The sequence below is a fragment of the Tupaia chinensis genome, unplaced genomic scaffold (genome assembly GCF_000334495.1).
Source record: "Tupaia chinensis unplaced genomic scaffold, TupChi_1.0 Scaffold144346_1, whole genome shotgun sequence".
In the NCBI taxonomy this organism is placed as follows: Eukaryota; Metazoa; Chordata; class Mammalia; order Scandentia; family Tupaiidae; genus Tupaia; species Tupaia belangeri.
This window is the reverse complement of record NW_006204205.1, coordinates 126,783-146,863: the sequence shown is the minus strand read 5'-3', so window position 1 is coordinate 146,863 and position 20,081 is coordinate 126,783. Positions and strand designations below refer to the sequence as shown.

The window sequence follows — 20,081 nt, the reverse complement described above, 5'->3', positions numbered from 1 at the left end:
ATGACTTCATTGGTTAATTCAACTAAAAACTTAAAATAAATAATACTATTTATATACAAATTATTTCAGGATATTGAATAGCACAAAATATTTCTCAACTTGTTATTTGAAGCCAGCATTATCTGATATCAAAATCTCATACAGATTACTAAAAAAGAAAAATGCAAACCAATGTCCCCCACTAGCATAGATGTAGAAATGCAACAAAATTTTAGCAAGTTGACTCCAACAATAGGTAGAAAGGATAATAAATTATGACCAAATAAGGTTTATCCCAGGAATGCAAGGTTGGTTTAACATTTAAAAATCCATCAAAGTAACTCATCATTTTTATAAACTGAAAGAAACCATAATATCATCACAATTGGGACTCTAAAAAAAGCATTTGAGAAAACTTTACATCCATTCTTCATTTAAAGTTCTAAGCAAAGTAAAAAGAGAATGAATCATAAAAGGCATCTATAGAATAACTCTTATTAGCATCCTACTAATAGTTGAAAATGTAATGTGCTCTCCGCCACCCGCTTCCTTAGATGACGACGAATAAGGCTCTCTCACCCTGATCTAGCCCACACTCCCTATCCCCTGGGCCCGAGATGTGGACAGGGAGGAAATCGATACATGCTTAACACTGAGTTGTTATTATTTTTGATATTCAAAGTGTTTCCTTTCAAGTACCTGTATATCGATAAAGCGCTTCTTGAGGAAGTTCTTTCAAAGTGTTTCCTTTCAAGTACCTGTATATATATAAAGTGCTTCTTGAGGAAGTTCAGTTCTAGAAACTGAACTGTTAAGTCACCGCCATTATGAGGGCAAGCTTCGGTTCTGTTTTACTGGCAGAGGGTCACAGCGATTTAGTCGACGTTCCCCAGACGAGAAACCTACCACTTGCCACCTTAGGTGAGTCTCCTGGACGGCTGGACTGAGTCTAGAAGTTCTGACCTGTGCTCGGGCAGCCCGGAGTACCGGGAACCACGAGCGGGCCGGGCTCAGGCCTCCACACTTTCTGAGCAGCGCTAGCTGGCGGCTTGAGCTGGAGACCTGGCCTGGGGTCGTGGGGGCGGACCCGGGAGGAGCTGGGCAGGGCTGGACGGGGTGAGAGGGCGTGCCTGTAGGGGGCGTGTCCGTCAGGGGGCGTGTCCGTCAGGGGCGTGCCCGTAGGACGCTGGCGGTCTGCGGCGCTCTGGGGCTCTCAGCGGCTGCCGGACGATCCCCACCCTCAGCCTCGTAGGCTTTTCCCGTGCCGCTTTCTCCAGAAGCTCTTCGCCTCGGCGGGCGCAGCGAGCTCCAGGGCAGCCGTCTGAGCGCCGACCGGACGAGCAGTCTCCGGCCTCTGCAGCCGGGCCCGCGGGTAAACGCGCCCGGTTACATCTTTAAAGGTAGCATTTTCTTCCAGGGGTCCCGGGTGGAGCCGCAGGTGGTGGCGACGTGGGGCAGAGGGTGCGCCGGCGGCCAGATCTGCCTGCTGCCCGCAGACACAGGAGGCGTGACCGTGCATCCGGAGCGGTATCAGGCGGTTACCCCCAGGAGTGACCCCATCCCCGGCCAGGCCAGGTCCGCCTGGAAAGTGAAGGATTTGATTCTTTAGAGCTTGGGCGGTCGCGTCCTTGTGCAGCCCTCCGGTGGCTGGTTTCTTACCGCATGGCTCTTGTGAGGTGCCAAGCACAGGACCTAGGCTGGAGGAGTCTGCTGTTTGCTCACCTTGGATGGGCCTTAGAAAGGTTGTCTTCATCTCCACCACCCCTCCCCCCCGCCCCATCCGCATTGTTGTTTTGAATATATTTTGTTGCCGAAAAATACTAAGTGATTACTGATACGCAAGGTTGCCTTTGAAAGACTGCTTAAGTGAAACCTTTTAGTTTAGTCTAGTGTTATGGCAGTTTATATTTGCCCCAGAGAAAGGCCCAAGAGAAAAAGTAGACCCTTAACTCTTCCTGTAAGTTGAAAGAATCTGCACGCTTTAAGGTGTACCTTTCTTAGGCTTTGGCAGGTGTGCGTTTTAAGAAACTTTTTACAAAATATGGAAATAAAGAATAGGTTATGATTATTTTTTTCTAGAACATGTTGCAAAATGACTTATGAAGCTCTTGGTATTAATTTTGGATCCTTTAGTGTATCCGGTACTCAGATGGCATTCTCCCCCTTTTCAGAGGACTTGCCTGTAGAGGACCAGGCATGGTGTGCTCACCCCACTTTTTCTTCTAGAGTCAGTTTGGGAGAGGTTGGCGAAGATGTGCAGTGGAGACAGCTGCCCCCTCTCCCCAAGTTTAGAGATTTTGACAAATTGACGAGTTCTATGTAACACTCTCCTTTTGTCTCAAAAATGTTTTCAACCTACATATACTTTTTGAATTTCAGTTTTCCTGGTATTGATTTATAAGTAAGCATACAAGGCCTGCAGGTGCCATAGTGGTTAAGGCAGTGGACTCCCACGTAGACGAACATGGTTTGAGTCCTGGACCTGGTGACTTGAAAATCATGCCCAGTATGGGTGCATGTGTGCCCAGAGTCCCAGGAGGAGAATGGAGAGTGGACAAGGAGAATTGGAGGACGATGGCAGACACTGTCTCTCTCTCTCCTCTCCAGCAAGCACACATTCCCTATGGCGACACCTCACACACACACACAAAATCGTGCCTAAAATTAAGTTTTTTTTTTTTTAAAGTAAATGCATCTTAACACCACAGAGAGACTTGAGAGAGTGTTGAAACTTGCCAAACCAGTGGTAGAATGTGAGAACACCACAAAGATGGGCATCGCCACTTTTTAGGAAAGATTTGTTTGACATTAATACTCAATATTTATTCTGGTCTCCTTGAAATCTGGATGGCATTTTGATTTCATTTTCATATTTTTTAAAAATTGTAGCTTTGGGACCAGTAGGTGGCATGGTGGTTAAGGTGCTGGATCCCACATAGCTGACTTGACTGTTCAAGTCCTGGACCCCACAGCTTGAAAAACATGCCAGGTGGGGCCAGCAGGTGGCATGAAGCTGGACTCCCACGTGGCCGACCATGGCTTGAGTCTCAGACCTGGCGGCTTGTTTTCTCATTTTCCCTCTCTGTCTCTCTCTGGTCAAATAAAATAATAATAATAATAATAATGATAATAAAGTTAAATAAAATAATTCTTAAACAAATAAAAAGAAAAACATGCCAGGCATATATGCATGCCCCAAATCCCGAAAGGCGAATGGAGGAAAAGGGATCGTTGTGTGGCGAATGGAGGAAAAGGGATTGTCGTGTGGCCAGCCCCCCTGGAGTTCGATTTCTCACTTTGCCTTTCTCTCTCTGTCTCTCTCTGGTGAACACATGCACCCTATAGCAAAAGCCTAAAAAACAAAACAAAAGGAAAAAAGTGTAGCTTTTACATTTACAAGGGAACGTGGAGATGATGTGAGCCACAAAGAATACAAAGCTTTTTACAACATCCCTAACAAGTTACGTTTTGTCGTCTGCGTGGCTTGTCTATGGTGGAAGGAGGTATTGCCCCTTAACAGATTCTTGGATGAGAAAGCTGCGTGTTTTAAAGCCATATTGTGGAGCAACTCTTCAGACCTCCTGTCTAGGCTGTGCCGCTCTGTCATCGCAGCGGTGACCAGGATTCCAGATCCCTTAGCAGAGGCCATCTGCCTGGGTCAGGTATCTGATTTCTCAGTGGGTTGTTTCAGAAATTAGATTAAATATAGGACGTTCAGGTTTATCTCGCTACTTCTGACATATTTGGCCTTTTGAGACAGTTTTGAATCTTTATTCTGTCCTATGTGGTACTTACATACTGTTGGGTCGTTGGAAAAGTCATGATGCACTTTTGCATAGGAAAACATAGAAAAATACATCATGACTTGTTCGACGACCCAGTATTTCTGTTGTTATGACGACTGGAAACCTGAAACTTCCTAAGGGACTCTGTGTTCATCTAACCAACCTGGAAGATAGCTGCTTCCATTGCTGCTACCAGGTTGGCTTTGGGTGTCCAATCAGGCTTTTGTCTATTCTGTCCTTGATAATCTTGCCCTCAAGCATACCATGGGAGAGTTCTTAGATATTTTGGAGGATGTGACACACATGATCCCCTGATCTGCCAAATTATAGACATAATACAAGCAGGAATTTGAGCTAAGGTAAGGTTAGTAAAGCCACTAGGTGAACTTTTAATTATCATCACATTCTTTCCTAAATGTTAACACCCTGTTTCATACTTTAAAAATGTGCTAAAGGTCAGTGTCCAGGGCTGGCCCCAGAGCACAGAGGTTATGCACTGTACATTGGAAGCAGATTCCACGTGGCTAACTGTGGCTCACCCCCAGCCCTGGTGACTGTAAAACATACCAGGGGCATGGTACGTATTCCTCAAATCCCGACAGTGTGGAGAAATGGCGTAAAAGGGGTTGCGACCATATGCCCATTATAGTTCTCTCTCTCTCTCTCTCTCTCATGCCCTCTAACAAACAAACAAAATAGGTTTAAAGATCTGTATCCAGTTTGCCTACTTCTCCCTTTCTGGAAATGTGACTTACATTTGATGGGGGTCCTATATTTTGATTTTGTCTTCTACCGGCCTTCAAAATTCCAGATAGTGACTCTGAGACAGCAGTCAAGTTCCTTCAGCAACTCAGGAACTAAGTCTTCTGATCCCGAAGACGCCAATGAACGGATCTGAGAGAGGTACTTGTGCACCATCTTCTTATTGGACTTAAGTAGAGATTCCCTATTCATGTACCTGTACCAGATTACTTTGAAATTCCTTAGCATAACCATGGCCTATAGACCCAGAAAGGCCGTGTTTATAACTCATCAGAAAAGTTTCTGCAGTAAGTACAATTGTGTCATCTGCTGTGGGGAACACAAGTCACTTGAGTGTCGCTTAGTTGTGGTGTTTCTCTAAAAGTGTGCCTGATTGCTCCTTCCATCCTGGGGCAGACTGGCTCAAAGGAAGAACCAGCTTTTCCTTTATCTGGAATACAGTCGCATGGCTAATGGTAGAATACAGTGACGGCAGGGAACTCAAATTGCAGAGACTGAGCCCAGTACTTTCCCCGTCTGCCCTTTACGGCTCTGCTTTGGGAGTAGGATTCAGAGAGAAACTGAGAACCAGCAGGTAGAGATTTAAGAGAAGTTCTTAGCAGATTAATAGGTTGCCTTGCTTACTTCCTCTCTCTAGTTCCATTTACAAAAGCAGCTGAATGCATTCATTTATTTATTTTTACTTTACTCGTAAGTTTTATTCTAGTGTAGACCTGTTAATTTTTTCTTTCATGCCAGTAGACTTTGTCCCTAACTCTGACAAGTCACTTTGCCTGAACTCAGTCAAACCTCAGAGAGAGTATGAATGAATCAATGCCAAATACGTCGATAAAAATGAAAACCTTTTAAAGAATTAGAAGCATATGTTCTATTATTACTTTATTAATAGCAGACAAGACATACTGTATTCATATGGGAATGATAAAATAATAAATGTTACATGTCTGCTTATTTAATTGCTCTAACTATAATGGTCTTTTTTTTTTTTAAATCATCCTGAAATGCATTCTTTTTTTAAAAATTAATTTAACTTTATTTATTTTAATTTGACCAGAGAGGGACAGAGTGAGAGAGAGAGAGAAAGTGAGAAAGTAAGCCACCAGGTCTGGGACTCCAACCCTGGTCAGCCATGTGGGAGTCCAGCACCCTTAACCACCATGCCACCTGCCGGCCCCACTATAATGGTCTTATATGCAGCTAAAAACTAGAACTGAAAGATTTACACAGTCTATAAGCAATTAAATACACAACCTATAATCAAATAAATTTTTTGTAATATTTGTCCATTCTTTTTAATTAAAACATGAATTTTTGGAGGCTCTGACTGTTTGATCCATATCCTTAGTAGGGCTTCAAGTGTAATTCCTAGCAAGTGCTGCAGTTTTTCCATTAACCAAGCTCGTTTTTTTCCTAAGGACAAAAAATAGTTTGGAATCAGTCATTTCCTAGCACAATGCCTCAGTGATATATGAATACTCTAGGTATAAAAATTATTAGATGCTTATTTATGTATTCTGATGAATGTGTTTTTGTGGTATTTTGCCAAGATCAGAAATGAAATCGAGTGGATGTTGGTGAGTACCCCATGGCAGCAGTTACTTCATTTCATTGGTTTGGAGAAAGCTCAGAAGCATTCCTTTTTTAAAGTTTTTGCTATAGTGTACATGCACGTGCTGGGGAGAGACAGAAACAGACAGACACACAGAGAGAGAAAGTGAGAAATCACCCGCAAGAGGGGATGGCCATGTCATGGTCCCTTCTCCTTCAGTCTCCTCTAGGGATTTGGGCACATACACACATGAGCCCTATATTTTTTTCAAGCCACTAGGTCCAGGACCTGAACTACACAGTCAGCCATGTGAGATCCAGCCTCCTTAACTACCGTGCCACCTGCTGACCTGGGAACCTTCTTTAGGTGAAAAAGCCTTGAAAAAAGAAATTTCACCAATCTTTGATATGGTCACATGTATTTAGGCTAGAATTTATATATTTTTATTAGATAAGATCTCATTATGTCACAGTCCTTCTGTCTCAGCCTCCTACTGATATCCGGGATAACAGGTGTGTTCTGTGACACCCAGCTCGTTTTTAGACAGAGTCTTGTCATGTTTCCCAGACCAGACTTACGCTCACATCGCCCTGCCTCAGCCTCCTGAGTTGCTGGGATTACAGGCTTATGCCACCATGTTCAACCTTTAGCTTGGATAGGGAATCAAACCAGGTCTTCCATGTGGTCCCAGCCCAGGGAGCACAGCACCTCAGCAGTGGGTGCCACTGTGGTGGGGCCTAAGCCAGATTTTGACATCAGAGTTGTCAAGCCAATAAAGATGAGCTTGCATGACATTCGAAATGTCTTTTACTGGCGAACATATCTATAAAATGATTTCATGTGTGGGTTAGCAGGTGGTGTGCAGGTTAAAGCAGCTGGGTCCCACATGGCTGACTATGTGATTTGATGCCTGGACCTGGGGGTGCTTGAAAATCACACTGGACACGTATGTGTGTGTGCATGTGCATGCATGCCTAAAACCCCTAGAAGAGAATGGAAGAGATGGGATTACAGCGTGGCCATCACCCCTAGGGAGTGATTTCTCTCTTCCCCTCTCTTTCTCTCCATCTCTGCATCTCTCCAGCCAGCACACATGCCCTATAGCAAAAACTAAAATTAAAATAATTATTTTATGTGAAGTATGTGATTTGTGTATGAGTTGTATGCCCTGACATCATTCACAAGGAAGAAGAAAATTGAAACATTTTTTTAAATAAATTATTGGAATTAACATAATACCCTTTAATTATTGATGATGACTCTGCCGTGAGTTGGTAATTTAATGATTTTTACTAAATAAGTTTAACAATCAATTTGCATTTCATATAATCTGATTTAATATATAGCACAATCCTCTTGTTTCGAACCACAGGGTTGTTTTCTGACCTGGCAATTAGATGAAGTCTTTGTTTTATATTTGACTTCACCACTTTTCTACTGAAGGATTATATTGTGGTAACTTTTTTTGTAATAACTTAGTGGATTTATTTATTTATGTATTTATGTATTGATAGGTTTTTGCCATAGTCACATGAACATACCAGAGAGAGACGAAGAGAGGGAAAGTGAGAAAGCACACCCCAGCGGGGAAGCCACCCCACAGTCCCTTCTCTTTTATTCTCCTACTGGGATTTTGGGCATGCATGTACATGCACCCAGCATGATTTTCAAGCCTCCAGGTCCAGGACTCAAACTGCAGTCAGTCATATGGGAGTCCAGCACCTTAAACATTATGCCACCTGCTGGCTCCAACTTAGTGAAATTTTAACTATCCGTTGAATAGATTACCAGATGGAAGAGTTTGAAGCAGAATGTTAGTGAATGCGCTCCATAATCTGAGTTTAGAATCAGGCATCTATCCTTTCACCTTACCATTTAAGGGAATGAGCATCAAAGAGTACATCAGTCCTTTAAAATAGGATGTTCTTTGGGCAAGCCAGGTGGCAAGTGGTTAAGGTAGCTAGCTCCCACATGACTGACTGTGTGATCTAAGTCTCGGACTTCATGGCTTGACAAAGCACATGTGTATATATGTGTATATATGACCAATAATCCCAAGAAGAGAAGGGAGGAGAAGGGATTGTGGTGGGGTCATCCTCCCTGGCCCGAGTTACTTTCTCACTCTCTTTCTCTCACTTTCTAGTGAGTACATGCAGCCTATAGCAAAATTTTTTAAAAACAATCACAGGGCCAGCAGGTGATGTGGTGGTTAAGGCACTGGACCTCCCACATGGCCGACTACAGTTTTAGTCCAGGACCTGCTGGCTTGTTTTCTCACTTTCCCTCTCTATTTCTTTCTGTCTCTTTCTGTTGAATTAAAAAATAATAATAATAAAATTTAAGTAACTAATTCTTTACAATAATAGTAATACTAATAACATATACTAAGAATTATTAATAGTCAACAGTTTTATGAATTCTACATGGTATTGCTGAACAAGTCCTAAGTTACGCATGTAATTGGTTTTAGTCGAACTAAATATTCTTTTGCCTGATGGTGAGAAGCAGCTTTGCAGCTATTTTTGCTTTCTGTTTCAGTTTCCAAACCCTATAGTTGATTTTCTATTTTGTTCACTGGCTCTATAGGTCAGTCCTGCTTCTGGAATCCAGCTCTATGTTGAGGCTAAGAAATGTTTTACATCAGACAGAGTGACTCACAAGACAGGGATATTTCAATATTAAATAAATATTTCATTAGATTTAAAGGTATGTTTCAATGATGACACTGTATCTTCCATATATGTTTCTAACACTAATGGGAGCATTATGTAGTTAACCAAAGTTAAATAAAGTTCAGAATTACTCTTACCAGTATTTTGCTTTTCAAATAATTGTACAAAGGGATCTTCAAAAAGTGAATGGAAAGTGCATATTAAAAAAAAAAGCAAAACACCCAACTATGTATGGATTTTAGGGGGGGGAGGGTTTTCACTCCAAAATATACTCATACCTTAATGCCATGTTTCCATAAACTCTTTGAAGTCCTCTCATATACATAAAATACTTTGGAGTCTTGTGTAAAATATATGCACAAGATGACCATATACAGTTGGATAGAACTGTACTTCAGATTCATTGGAACTTAAGTTGTATCCCAAGCAAGATATACTTGGAAATTCTTTGTTTCTTTTCAGAAAAAAGAGAAAGTTCATTATTCCCTTGCTATTTTACATTGTCTGGAGATGATCAGGTATATTTTTGCACAGAGAATGAGCCCCTGTCTTGTCCACCTTCTCTAGAGAACCAGTGTCCTGGCCATCATCTGGAAATTATTGCAGATCATCTGCCTTTTTGTTACCATTGTGCTTTGACTTAAGTAATGAATATAGTTCCCAGAAATGTGCTAGGTATTTGATATAGCAACAACACAGACTTCGGCATTTACAAAGCACTTATTATGTACTGGCCCTGGCCTCGTGAGTGGGCCCTGCTGTTATCTCTGCTTTACGGATGAGGAAACTGAAGTTGAGAATAATTTTCTCTGACATGACCCTATGGTTAGTAGGTGTCAGAGGTGGGACATACTCATACGTATGCTTTTAATTATGTCTTACTGCCTCCCAGTCCTCTCAGGAGTCCTTAGCACAATCGTAATGTGATGGTCCCCCCTTTGTAGGAGACAGTAAGATATAGTCATTGACAGGAAAGACCTGAGTCATACATGGGGCTGCTGTGGACACTTCCTCCTGGAAGCCCCTACAGCCACCTCTTTCAACACACAAAGCCAAGCTCATGCTCTTTTTCTTCCGTTGCAGCTTGTCCAGCATCAGTCATAGCATTCATTGTTGTGTTTGTGCATTGCCCACAGCTGTTTGAGAACAGGTTTGGGCTTATGTCCCTATCCCTCCCATAAAGTCGCACCTATCACTGTACGAAAACGGAAGATGACTCCTGCAACCGTATTACTCGAACTCTTTTCAATGTTCTCACATTCTATACAAGTAAACGCAAGCATTTGATGGAAATGTGAAAAAAAGGTAAAAGACCAAATGCTCAACTTGTTTTACTGCTTGCAGAATGAAGAGGAACAATTTATCTGTGGTGAATAAAATTGTCCAGTCCTCGCCAGCAGTGAAACAGCCAAAGCTCGGGCTCTGCTCTCCTCTCAGCCAGATCTGCACGTGCACTGTTCTTCTGGACTGGGGGAGTTTGCCTCACCATGTCGTGTTACGAATTTTTCAGTATCTTCCTTTGATAGATCGGGCCCGTGCATCTTCTGTATGTAGGAGATGGAATGAAGTTTTTCATATTCCTGACCTTTGGAGGAAGTTTGAATTTGAACTGAACCAGTCAGCTACTTCATATTTTAAGTCCACTCACCCTGATCTCATTCAGCAGATCATTAAAAAACACGCTGCCCATCTCCAATATGTCAGTTTTAAAGTAAGAAAAATAAGCATTCAGTAGAAACAATGACTTACATTTCATTACCATTTTTCTGTCTCTATCCATATTTTGAAGTAGCCCATACATTTTACAGAATTTTTTTTTTTAAATCCCAAAACCGCTGCCTGTTTTTCTGTAGTTTATTTGCATAGATCGAGGTATAGAACTTGAGCTGTAATTGAATAACTTGAACTTCAGTTTTCTTCTGGATGCTATTGTTAAAATCAAGGTAATTGTAAAAGATTTGAAAATATGAAGTGCTTAGAGTCTGTCAGTATTTTTTTTTCCTCCCTGTATAATCTCCCTTTTCTTCTGTGTTAAGAAACAATACTTGCATTACAGCTCAAAAGGATAAATAAAATGCTACCATTGAGTTCTATGAAATAATTATAAATGCCAGTAGCTTTTGATAAGTTGTCTTCAGGAAACCTTACGATTAAAAATTGTCTCTGCAGGTGGATAGCAGCACAGAGTCGGCCGCAGCTGCCTGTGATATACTTTCTCAGCTGGTCAATTGCTCCATCCAGACTTTGGGTTTGATTTCCACAGCCACTCCGAGTTTCATGAATGTATCAAAGGTAAAGATACTATGTTTTGGGGGTAAGAAATATTAAGATTCTTAAATATTGCCAAAGTAGGCAAAAACAGTTCATTTTTCCTAAACACAGATCATATCCCACTTGGTTGCAAGTATTTAAACAATCTTCGGTGGACTAGCACTTATTTTTGCTGGAATATCGTGTATGTGTGTTTTCATTCTTTAGACAGGTTTTATCATTTTAGTCATTGTTTCCACCATAGGTATCGTTAATATAAAAAGTGTTATGGTTACTATTGTATTTTCAAGTACCAGTTTACAGAGTGGCTTGGACTATAGAACATAGAAGACATGCAGTGGTAGGTGTTTTCCTGTCATTGTGTAGCCTCTCCTTTGGAAATGAAACAATTTAATACTGAACCAAATGCACTATACTAGGTAGGACAATATTTGAGTTCATAGAGTAGAAACTCCAAAATGGCTTTAAATGGTGACTTAACACGATTGAAGTTTATTTCTCTTACATTAAAGAAATGTGTTGGTGAGACAGTCCGTACCTGGTATCGAGTTGTTAAAAACCAAGGCTGGAGGCCAGCAGGTGGCATAGTGGTTAAGGCACTGACCTCCACATGGCTTATCGTAGTTCAAGTCCCAGACCTGGCAGCTTGAAAATCACACCATGTGTGCATACATGCCTAAAATCCTAGGAGGAAAATGGAGGAGAAAGCATGGCCATCCCTGCCCTGGGGAGTGATTTCTCACCTTCCCTCTCTCTCTCTGTCTCCCTCTCTCTCTTTCTCTCCTGTCCTGGCAAGCATACATACCCTATGGCAAAAACCTTATAAAACAAACAAACAACAAGGGTGCTTCTCACCACTCCATTCTCCCCACGGTGTTTTCTTCGTTTTCTTTGTCCAAGGTGGCTCTCTGAGCTCTGGCCATCACATCCTTATTCCAGGCCCCTGGATGGGAGAAACAAAGGAAGGAGAGTTTGCTTTCTCCTCTCAGGGAGACTACCATAGGTACCACATAGCAAGTCTGTTTGTGTTTCAACCTGTGGCCTCAGCCGATTCAGAGAGGCTGGGAAAGCTGCATGGCAGTGTGCCCAGCCAAAAACTGGGACTAGACCACCGAAGACGAGAGGACGAGTGGCTGTGAGGACACAGCCAGCAGTCTGTCACAGAAACTGATGACTGGCTTCTCTTCACTCAGGCCGGGACTTCAATGCCAGCTTCCCAGGGCGACCTTCCTTAACGACGGTTGCCAAAGTACTCACTCTCTCCTTTATGAACTGGATTTTATATCATTCTTCAGTACTTAAACCTGCCTCATGTATCTAACACGTTTACTTTTTCTTCCCACACCAACACATGGATTTGTTGAGGTTCAGAGATGCTGTCCGTTTTGTTTACCCTCCTAAAGCCAGAATTCGAAGCTGTACCGTGAACACTGATGGCTGCTGGGAACTGGCTAATGGCAACTTCCCTGTAGTCCAGGACAGAGCAGTCGCAGCCTCTTGTTCCTCATAAACTGGGTCGTGGCTCTCATTTAACAAGCATTTCTGCCAGCCTGTTTATCTTTTAAAGAGATAGACTGAAAAATAAAAAAATGGGTCATTTGGGGATTAGAGTACCGTAAGTAGTAAGTAGCGGATGAAAACTTACTACTTCTCAATAGTTATTTCTTTGTTGACAAACCATTGCATCAGATTAACCTGAAATTCTTCGTTGTTTCTAAAAGCTGCCTCTAGTGTTGCCCCGCAGTCTCCAGGGCTGGTGTCTGGGTTAGCCGATGCAGTAACCAGAGCCGGGCTCCAGGGCTTAGCAACTGTGTTTTCAAGCTCTTCCCCGTGGTTTAAAATGAGTTCTGTGGCTTCTGGCAAAGTTGCGGATCTCTCTAAGATTCAGTTGGTTTTCTGTTTGTTTGTTTTCATTTGCTAACTAAGGAAATATGTAAGGACAGTTTTGCTAAGCATAAAAAGTGCTAAACAAATATATTGATCTTATATTAAGACAAACACCCTAATGCTTACATTGGTCCTTCAGCCCTAAAGCAATCCACTGAGAAGTTAGATTAAAGAGAAAATAAACCTATTATTTCTTAAAGTAATATATTTATATGAGAGGACTTCAAAAATGTCATGGAAAGGAGCCAGCAGGTGGCATGGTGGTAAGGTACTGGACTCCCACTTGGCCAACCGCAGTTTGAATCCCAGACCCAGTGACTTGAAAATCACACAGGGCACAACTGAACACATGTGTGTGCATGCCCAGAATCCCAGGAGAATAAAAGAGAAGGGATTGTGGGGTAACCAGGGGTGATTTCTCACTTCCCCTCTCACTATCTCTTTCTGTCTGTCTGGCAAGTGCATGTGCTCTATAACAACCCCTCCCCCCTAAAAAAATAGTTATGGAAAAATGGAATTAAAGTACAGCACAGTGTTTTTCATGATCTGTACTTTCCATGCACTTTCTGGAGACTGCTGCATTTCCCTACTGACTTTAGCACTGTAGCATTTAGTAGAGGTCTAGCCTCTACCATTTGAAAATTTATAAAAATCCAGTTTACAATGAATGTAAATCAATAAGCTTCCACATAAATCAATCAGCATCTATAACCAATTTACTCACTCTACACTTGCTCTTAGCCAAAAGGCCAAGAAGTGATCCCAGTTCAATCACTCTCTTTGAGACACTAGAACTGTAATATGTAGAATCCAGATTGATTCTGAAAAAAGGAACGTGACCGTGTCTTGGGGACCAGTAGTTGGTGTAATGGCTGTGTCGCTGAACTCCCATGTAGTCGACTGTGGTTCGAGCCCAGGACCTGGTGCTTAAACTTATGCCGGGCACATGTGTGTACATGCCCAAGATCCCAAGAGGAGAATGGAGGAGAAGAGATTGTGGCGTGACCATCCCCCCTGGGGAGCGATTTCTCGCCCTCTTTCTCTCTCTGTCTTTCTGGCAAGTGCACACACCCTATAGCAAAAACCTCTCCAAAAATAAAATTAAAAAATAAAAACAAAGAAAACATGACCATGTCTCAGTTTGGTTTTCAAGCATTCTATCTTTGCCAAAAAGTAGTAGTGGACCTGAAAAACTTGTGAAAGTCTACCCATTTTGAGGTGAAACTATATCAATAAGCTGTAGTGTGTAAATCTGCAAAGCAGATCGAGATCTGGATTGGCTTTGTTTAGATCATTTGCTAGGAAAAGCTTGTCACTGAAGATTGTGACATCTATTCATTTATTTGTTCATTTAACAAATGTGTATGCCAGACCCCATTTTTAGTGCTGAAAATTTAGGAGTGAATAAAACAGTTGAAGATTAAAGTTCTTCTGGGGTCAGGATTGAAAAGGTCCAGAGAGTACATATTGCAGGCCATGGGAGCCATGTGGTTCTGCCTCAGATACCAACTCTAGCACTGCCCTGTGAAAGGAGACATAGACAGTGTATAAATGAGGGGGCATTCTAGTCAAACTTTATTTATGGAACTGAAATGTGAGTTTTATGTAGTTTTCATGGCACCAAATATTGTTTTTTTGAGAATTAAAAAAAATCATTTAAAAATGTAAAAACCAGGGCCAGCAGGTAGCATGATGATCGAGGCATTGTATTTCCACATGGCCAACCTCAATTTGAATCCTGGACTTGGCAGCTTGAAAATCATGTTGGTTGGGACCAGCAGATGGCGTAATGATTATGTCACTGGACTCCCATGTAGTTGACCATGGTTCGAGTCTCAGACCCAGTGGCTAAAACTCACGCCGGGTATGTGTGCATGTGTGCCCAAAATCCTGAAAAGAGAATGGAGGAGAAGGGATTGCAGTGTGGCCATTGCCCCTGGGGGGATTTCTCACTTTCTGTCTCTCTGTCTCTCTGGTGAGCACACACTACCTATATCAAAAATCTAAGAAAAATAAAAAGAAACAGAAAAAAATGCTGGGCACATGTGCATGCATGCCCAGAATCCTATGAGGAGAATGGAGGAGACGGGATTACAGTCCTCTCCTGAGGGGTGATCTCTCCCTCTCTCTCTTTCTGGTAAGTACGTGCACCCTATTGCAGAAACCTAAAGGATAAATAAATGAGTGAAAACCATCCTTGGCTCATGAATGATACACAAACAGACTGTGGGCAAGACTTGGCTATTAGGTGATCCATCATTTGCTAACCCCTGTCCTAGGAAAGAAATGCAGCTGTAGAATCCAGATTGATTCTGAAAAAAGGAACGTGACCGTGTCTTGGGGACCAGTAGTTGGTGTAATGGCTGTGTCGCTGAACTCCCATGTAGTCGACTGTGGTTCGAGCCCAGGACCTGGTGCTTAAACTTATGCCGGGCACATGTGTGTACATGCCCAAGATCCCAAGAGGAGAATGGAGGAGAAGAGATTGTGGCGTGACCATCCCCCCTGGGGGGTGATTTCTCGCTCTCTTTCTCTCTCTGTCTTTCTGGCAAGTGCACACACCCTATAGCAAAAACCTCTCCAAAAATAAAATTAAAAAATAAAAACAAAGAAAACATGACCATGTCTCAGTTTGGTTTTCAAGCATTCTATCTTTGCCAAAAAGTAGTAGTGGACCTGAAAAACTTGTGAAAGTCTACCCATTTTGAGGTGAAACTATATCAATAAGCTGTAGTGTGTAAATCTGCAAAGCAGATCGAGATCTGGATTGGCTTTGTTTAGATCATTTGCTAGGAAAAGCTTGTCACTGAAGATTGTGACATCTATTCATTTATTTGTTCATTTAACAAATGTGTATGCCAGACCCCATTTTTAGTGCTGAAAATTTAGGAGTGAATAAAACAGTTGAAGATTAAAGTTCTTCTGGGGTCAGGGTTGAAAAGGTCCAGAGAGTACATATTGCAGGCCATGGGAGCCATGTGGTTCTGCCTCAGATACCAACTCTAGCACTGCCCTGTGAAAGGAGACATAGACAGTGTATAAATGAGGGGGCATTCTAGTCAAACTTTATTTATGGCACTGAAATGTGAGTTTTATGTAGTTTTCATGGCACCAAATATTGTTTTTTTGAGAATTAAAAAAAATCATTTAAAAATGTAAAAACCAGGGCCAGCAGGTAGCATGATGATCGAGGCATTGTATTTCCACATGGCCAACCTCAATTTGAATCCTGGACTTGGCAGCTTGAAAATCATGTTGGTTGGAACCAGCAGATGGCGTAATGATTATGTCACTGGACTCCCACGTAGTTGACCATGGTTCGAGTCTCAGACCCAGTGGCTAAAACTCACGCCGGGTATGTGTGCATGTGTGCCCAAAATCCTGAAAAGAGAATGGAGGAGAAGGGATTGCAGTGTGGCCATTGCCCCTGGGGGGATTTCTCACTTTCTGTCTCTCTGTCTCTCTGGTGAGCACACACTACCTATAGCAAAAATCTAAGAAAAATAAAAAGAAACAGAAAAAAATGCTGGGCACATGTGCATGCATGCCCAGAATCCTATGAGGAGAATGGAGGAGACGGGATTACAGTCCTCTCCTGAGGGGTGATCTCTCCCTCTCTCTCTTTCTGGTAAGTACGTGCACCCTATTGCAGAAACCTAAAGGATAAATAAATGAGTGAAAACCATCCTTGGCTCATGAATGATACACAAACAGACTGTGGGCAAGACTTGGCTATTAGGTGATCCATCATTTGCTAACCCCTGTCCTAGGAAAGAAATGCAGCTATATCCTTTTGCTCTTGAAAACCAAATCCTTAAGACTGAAAATAACTGGAAGACCTGTTCTATACATTTTTAAACTTTTCTCTTTCTCACCATCTCATTTATCAATTACAAAAGTATAAAACCTTACTGTTAGGAAAATGTCTTCTGTCTCCTGGTACTACAAAAAATAGTAATACTTCTGTTGCTTTTACTATGTTATCATTAGCACATGTTGACATAGTTTTAATGAATGATTTCATTGTAGTCGTCGATGTCTAAATAATGTGTTTGTCATTTTCTTTCTTATTGCCATGCAAGTCACATTTCGTGTCAGCACTTACCGTTGTTTTTGTCAACTCGAAGTCATTGTCATCAATCAGAATTGAAGACACACCTGTGGATGATCCTTCATTAAAGATTCTTGTGGCCAATAATAGTGACACCCTAAGACTCCTAAAAATGAGTAGCTGTCCTCATGTTTCATCGGATGGTAAGTTATATTTTACAAAGACTGAGTGAATTTTTTGTTTTAAGGATAGTAACCATGAAATTTCTTATTGGGAAGTACATACTTACAATACATAATTTGTTGAAGTAATTTTATTTTATTTATTTTTTTTTAGAGGTTACTGCTATGGGGCACGTGTGCTCGCCAGACAGAAAGAGAGAGATAGAAAGCAAGAAATCACCCCCTGGGGGGATGGCCACGCCACAGTCCCTTCTCCTCCAGTCTCCTCTTGGGATCTTGGGCACGCACGCACACGCGCCTGGCATGAGTTTAAGCCACCAGGTCCAGGACGCGAACCACGGTCGACTACATGGGAATCCAGCGACATAGCCATTACACTAACTGCTGGTCCCGAAGTAATTTTATTCAAAAGAAGTCTTAATCTACCATCTAGGTACAATTAACTTGCTTCACCCAAGAGTATTTTAATTACATGTATATACACACATATGCGTATGTAGACCTATGCATATATTTTGTATTATATAATTACATATCTTTGCAACCATCTTCTCAGATGTTATTAGATATCTATTTTATCAAATAATGCATAAGTAATACCAAATTTAAATTTATAAAATGGTATCTTAAGAGGGCCAGCAGGTGGCATGATGGTTAAGGTGCTGGAATCCCACATGGCCAACCACGGTTTGAGTCCAGGACCTGGCAGCTTGCTTTCTCACTTTCCTTCTCTCTCTCTGGTGTGTACATGTGCCCTATAGCAAATAAAATAATAATAATAATAAAATTAATAATTTTTAAAATGTTATCTTAATATACTTCTTTGTTCTCAATAATTTTTCTCAATTTCCCACAGGCATCCTTTGTGTAGCTGATCATTGCCAAGGCCTTAAAGAACTGGCACTGAATTATTACATCCTGAGTGATGAACTTCTCCTAGCATTGTCACGTGAGACTCACGTTAACCTAGAGCATCTTCGAATTGATGTCGTGAGTGAAAATCCCGGGCAAATTAAATTTCATTCTATTAAAAAACACAGCTGGGATGCACTAATTAAACACTCCCCTGGAGTTAATGTTGTTATGTACTTCTTTTTATATGAAGAGGAATTTGAGACCTTCTTCAAAGAAGAAACCCCTGTTACTCATCTTTATTTTGGCCGTTCTGTAAGCAAAGCAATTCTAGGACGGATAGGTCTTAACTGTCCACGACTAATCGAGTTAGTGGTATGTGCTAATGGTCTTCAGCCTCTTGACAATGAACTTATTTGTATTGCTGAACATTGTATAAACTTAACAGCCTTGGGCCTCAGCTTATGTGAAGTTAGCTGTAGTGCTTTCATTGAGTTTGTACGACTGTGTGGGAAAAGGCTCACGCAGCTTTCTATAATGGAGGAAGTTCTGATCCCTGATGAAGATTATAGCCTAGATGAAATTCACACTGAAGTCTCAAAATACCTGGGAAGAGTATGGTGTCCTGATGTGATGCCTGTGTGGTAATTGGCTCCCAAAAGTCTTGAACTTTTTTTTTTTTTAATCCATAAGATTAACTGCTTTCTGTTTACGTACATATAAGTTTTAAGTCGCATTGCTGAAATATTTTAGGACAGATATCTTATCATCTGCAGGCTGTCTTAATGGATTGTTGTAGAAGCATTTGAAAAAGATACAGAAAACTTAAGACAGAAAATTCTGTAAAAAGAGCGCTGACACTATATGTGGTTGGTGTGCTAAAACTACAGATAGTTTATAAGTAGATTCCTCAGCCTTCCCTGAAGGCATATTTTAACTTGTCAAATAAATTTATAATATTGAACTTAGATCTCCTAAGTTTTATTTATTACTTTCTGACTTTATTTTCATTGCTTCTGTTTCATCTTGGCATTAATATGCTTTGCAAAATATGTAGTATTAAAAACTAAAAATAAAATCAGGATATAAATTCAAAGGCCTACTTAATTATACCTATTCAGTTTTTCGCATTATAGAAGATCATCTTGCGATTCAATAAACAACTTCTAATTGATGTACGTTGAACTCTATTATATTATAAACTTGGGGGATAATTGGCATTAGATTATATTTAATTAGTACTAACTAATTATTTTTCACATTATAGAAGATCATCTTGTGATTCAATAAACAACTTCTAATTGATGTACGTTGAACTCTACTTTATTATATTAACTTGGGGGATAATTGGCATTAGATTAAATTTAATTAGTACTACCTAATTTTTAAGGATACTCGCTGTGGAAACAATAAAATACTGTGATTGTAAGTCGCGTAAATGCACTTTCTAGATATACTGAGGCAAATTTTGCAGGCTGTGTTTGAGAAAGGTTTAGCATTTACTGGCCTACAACCATGGATCTGGAATCTGCATATATAATCTTATCATTTAATCAGTAACACAATAAAACGTATTTTTTATGGGGGAGAGATTTTTACTATAGGGCACATGTGCTCAGCCGACATAGCCATTACGCTAACTGCTGGTCCCAGTACTAACTAATTTTTAAGGATACTCGCTGTGGAAAGAATAAAATACTGTGATTGTAAGTTGATCTTGGGCATGTACGCACACACGCCCAGCATAAGTTTTAAGTTGCCAGGTCTGAGACTCAGACAGCAGTCAACTACATAGGAGCCCAACAACATAACCATTACTCTGTCTTCTGGCCCCCAAATTTTCAGTCGTTAGTGGCTGCCAGCCACCTTTAGAATGAAGATCTATCCTTTAAATGGCCCGCTGCATTGTCATGTATTGCATGCATACTTTGAAAAACCAAACTGTGTGCCATGGAGATGTATAATGATGGAATGAAAATAAGAAATCATAAAATCCTTTTTTTTTTTTTTTTATGTCCTACTATGCCCTACCAGGTCTGACTTCTCCCTGCTTCTTAGGTCTCACTTCCCACTAAGCTGCTCCTTGCCCTT

General features: G+C 41.1%; 1 protein-coding gene across 3 annotated transcripts; it reads left to right on the top strand.

Annotated features, from left to right (window-relative positions):
• Nucleotides 1-816: 816 nt before the first annotated feature.
• Nucleotides 817-19,084, top strand: FBXL21P (F-box and leucine rich repeat protein 21). Of its 3 annotated transcripts, none has more exons than XM_006166829.3 (7): nt 817-900; nt 4,576-4,667; nt 8,662-8,781; nt 10,092-10,458; nt 10,917-11,039; nt 16,988-17,159; nt 17,995-19,084. In XM_006166829.3, exons 4-7 carry the CDS (start codon nt 10,093-10,095, stop codon nt 18,636-18,638), a joined length of 1,305 nt encoding a protein of 434 aa, XP_006166891.1. In that variant the 5' UTR covers nt 817-900; nt 4,576-4,667; nt 8,662-8,781; nt 10,092; the 3' UTR covers nt 18,639-19,084. The 3 variants fall into 3 exon arrangements, with proteins under 3 accessions (XP_006166891.1, XP_006166893.1, XP_006166892.1); XM_006166830.3 differs by lacking the exon at nt 817-900 and adding an exon at nt 1,192-1,379; XM_006166831.3 differs by lacking the exon at nt 8,662-8,781.
• Nucleotides 19,085-20,081: the final 997 nt, after the last annotated feature.

What these genes read in the sequence shown, in the direction of transcription:
- FBXL21P (XM_006166831.3), top strand. Translation starts at nt 10,093, where the DNA reads ATGAAGAGGAACAATTTATCTGTGGTGAATAAAATTGTCCAGTCCTCG. An exon ending in TCCAATATGTCAGTTTTAAA is followed by an intron (nt 10,459 to 10,916) that starts GTAAGAAAAATA and finishes TTGTCTCTGCAG; the next exon opens with GTGGATAGCAGCACAGAGTC. An exon ending in TCCTCATGTTTCATCGGATG is followed by an intron (nt 17,160 to 17,994) that starts GTAAGTTATATT and finishes AATTTCCCACAG; the next exon opens with GCATCCTTTGTGTAGCTGAT.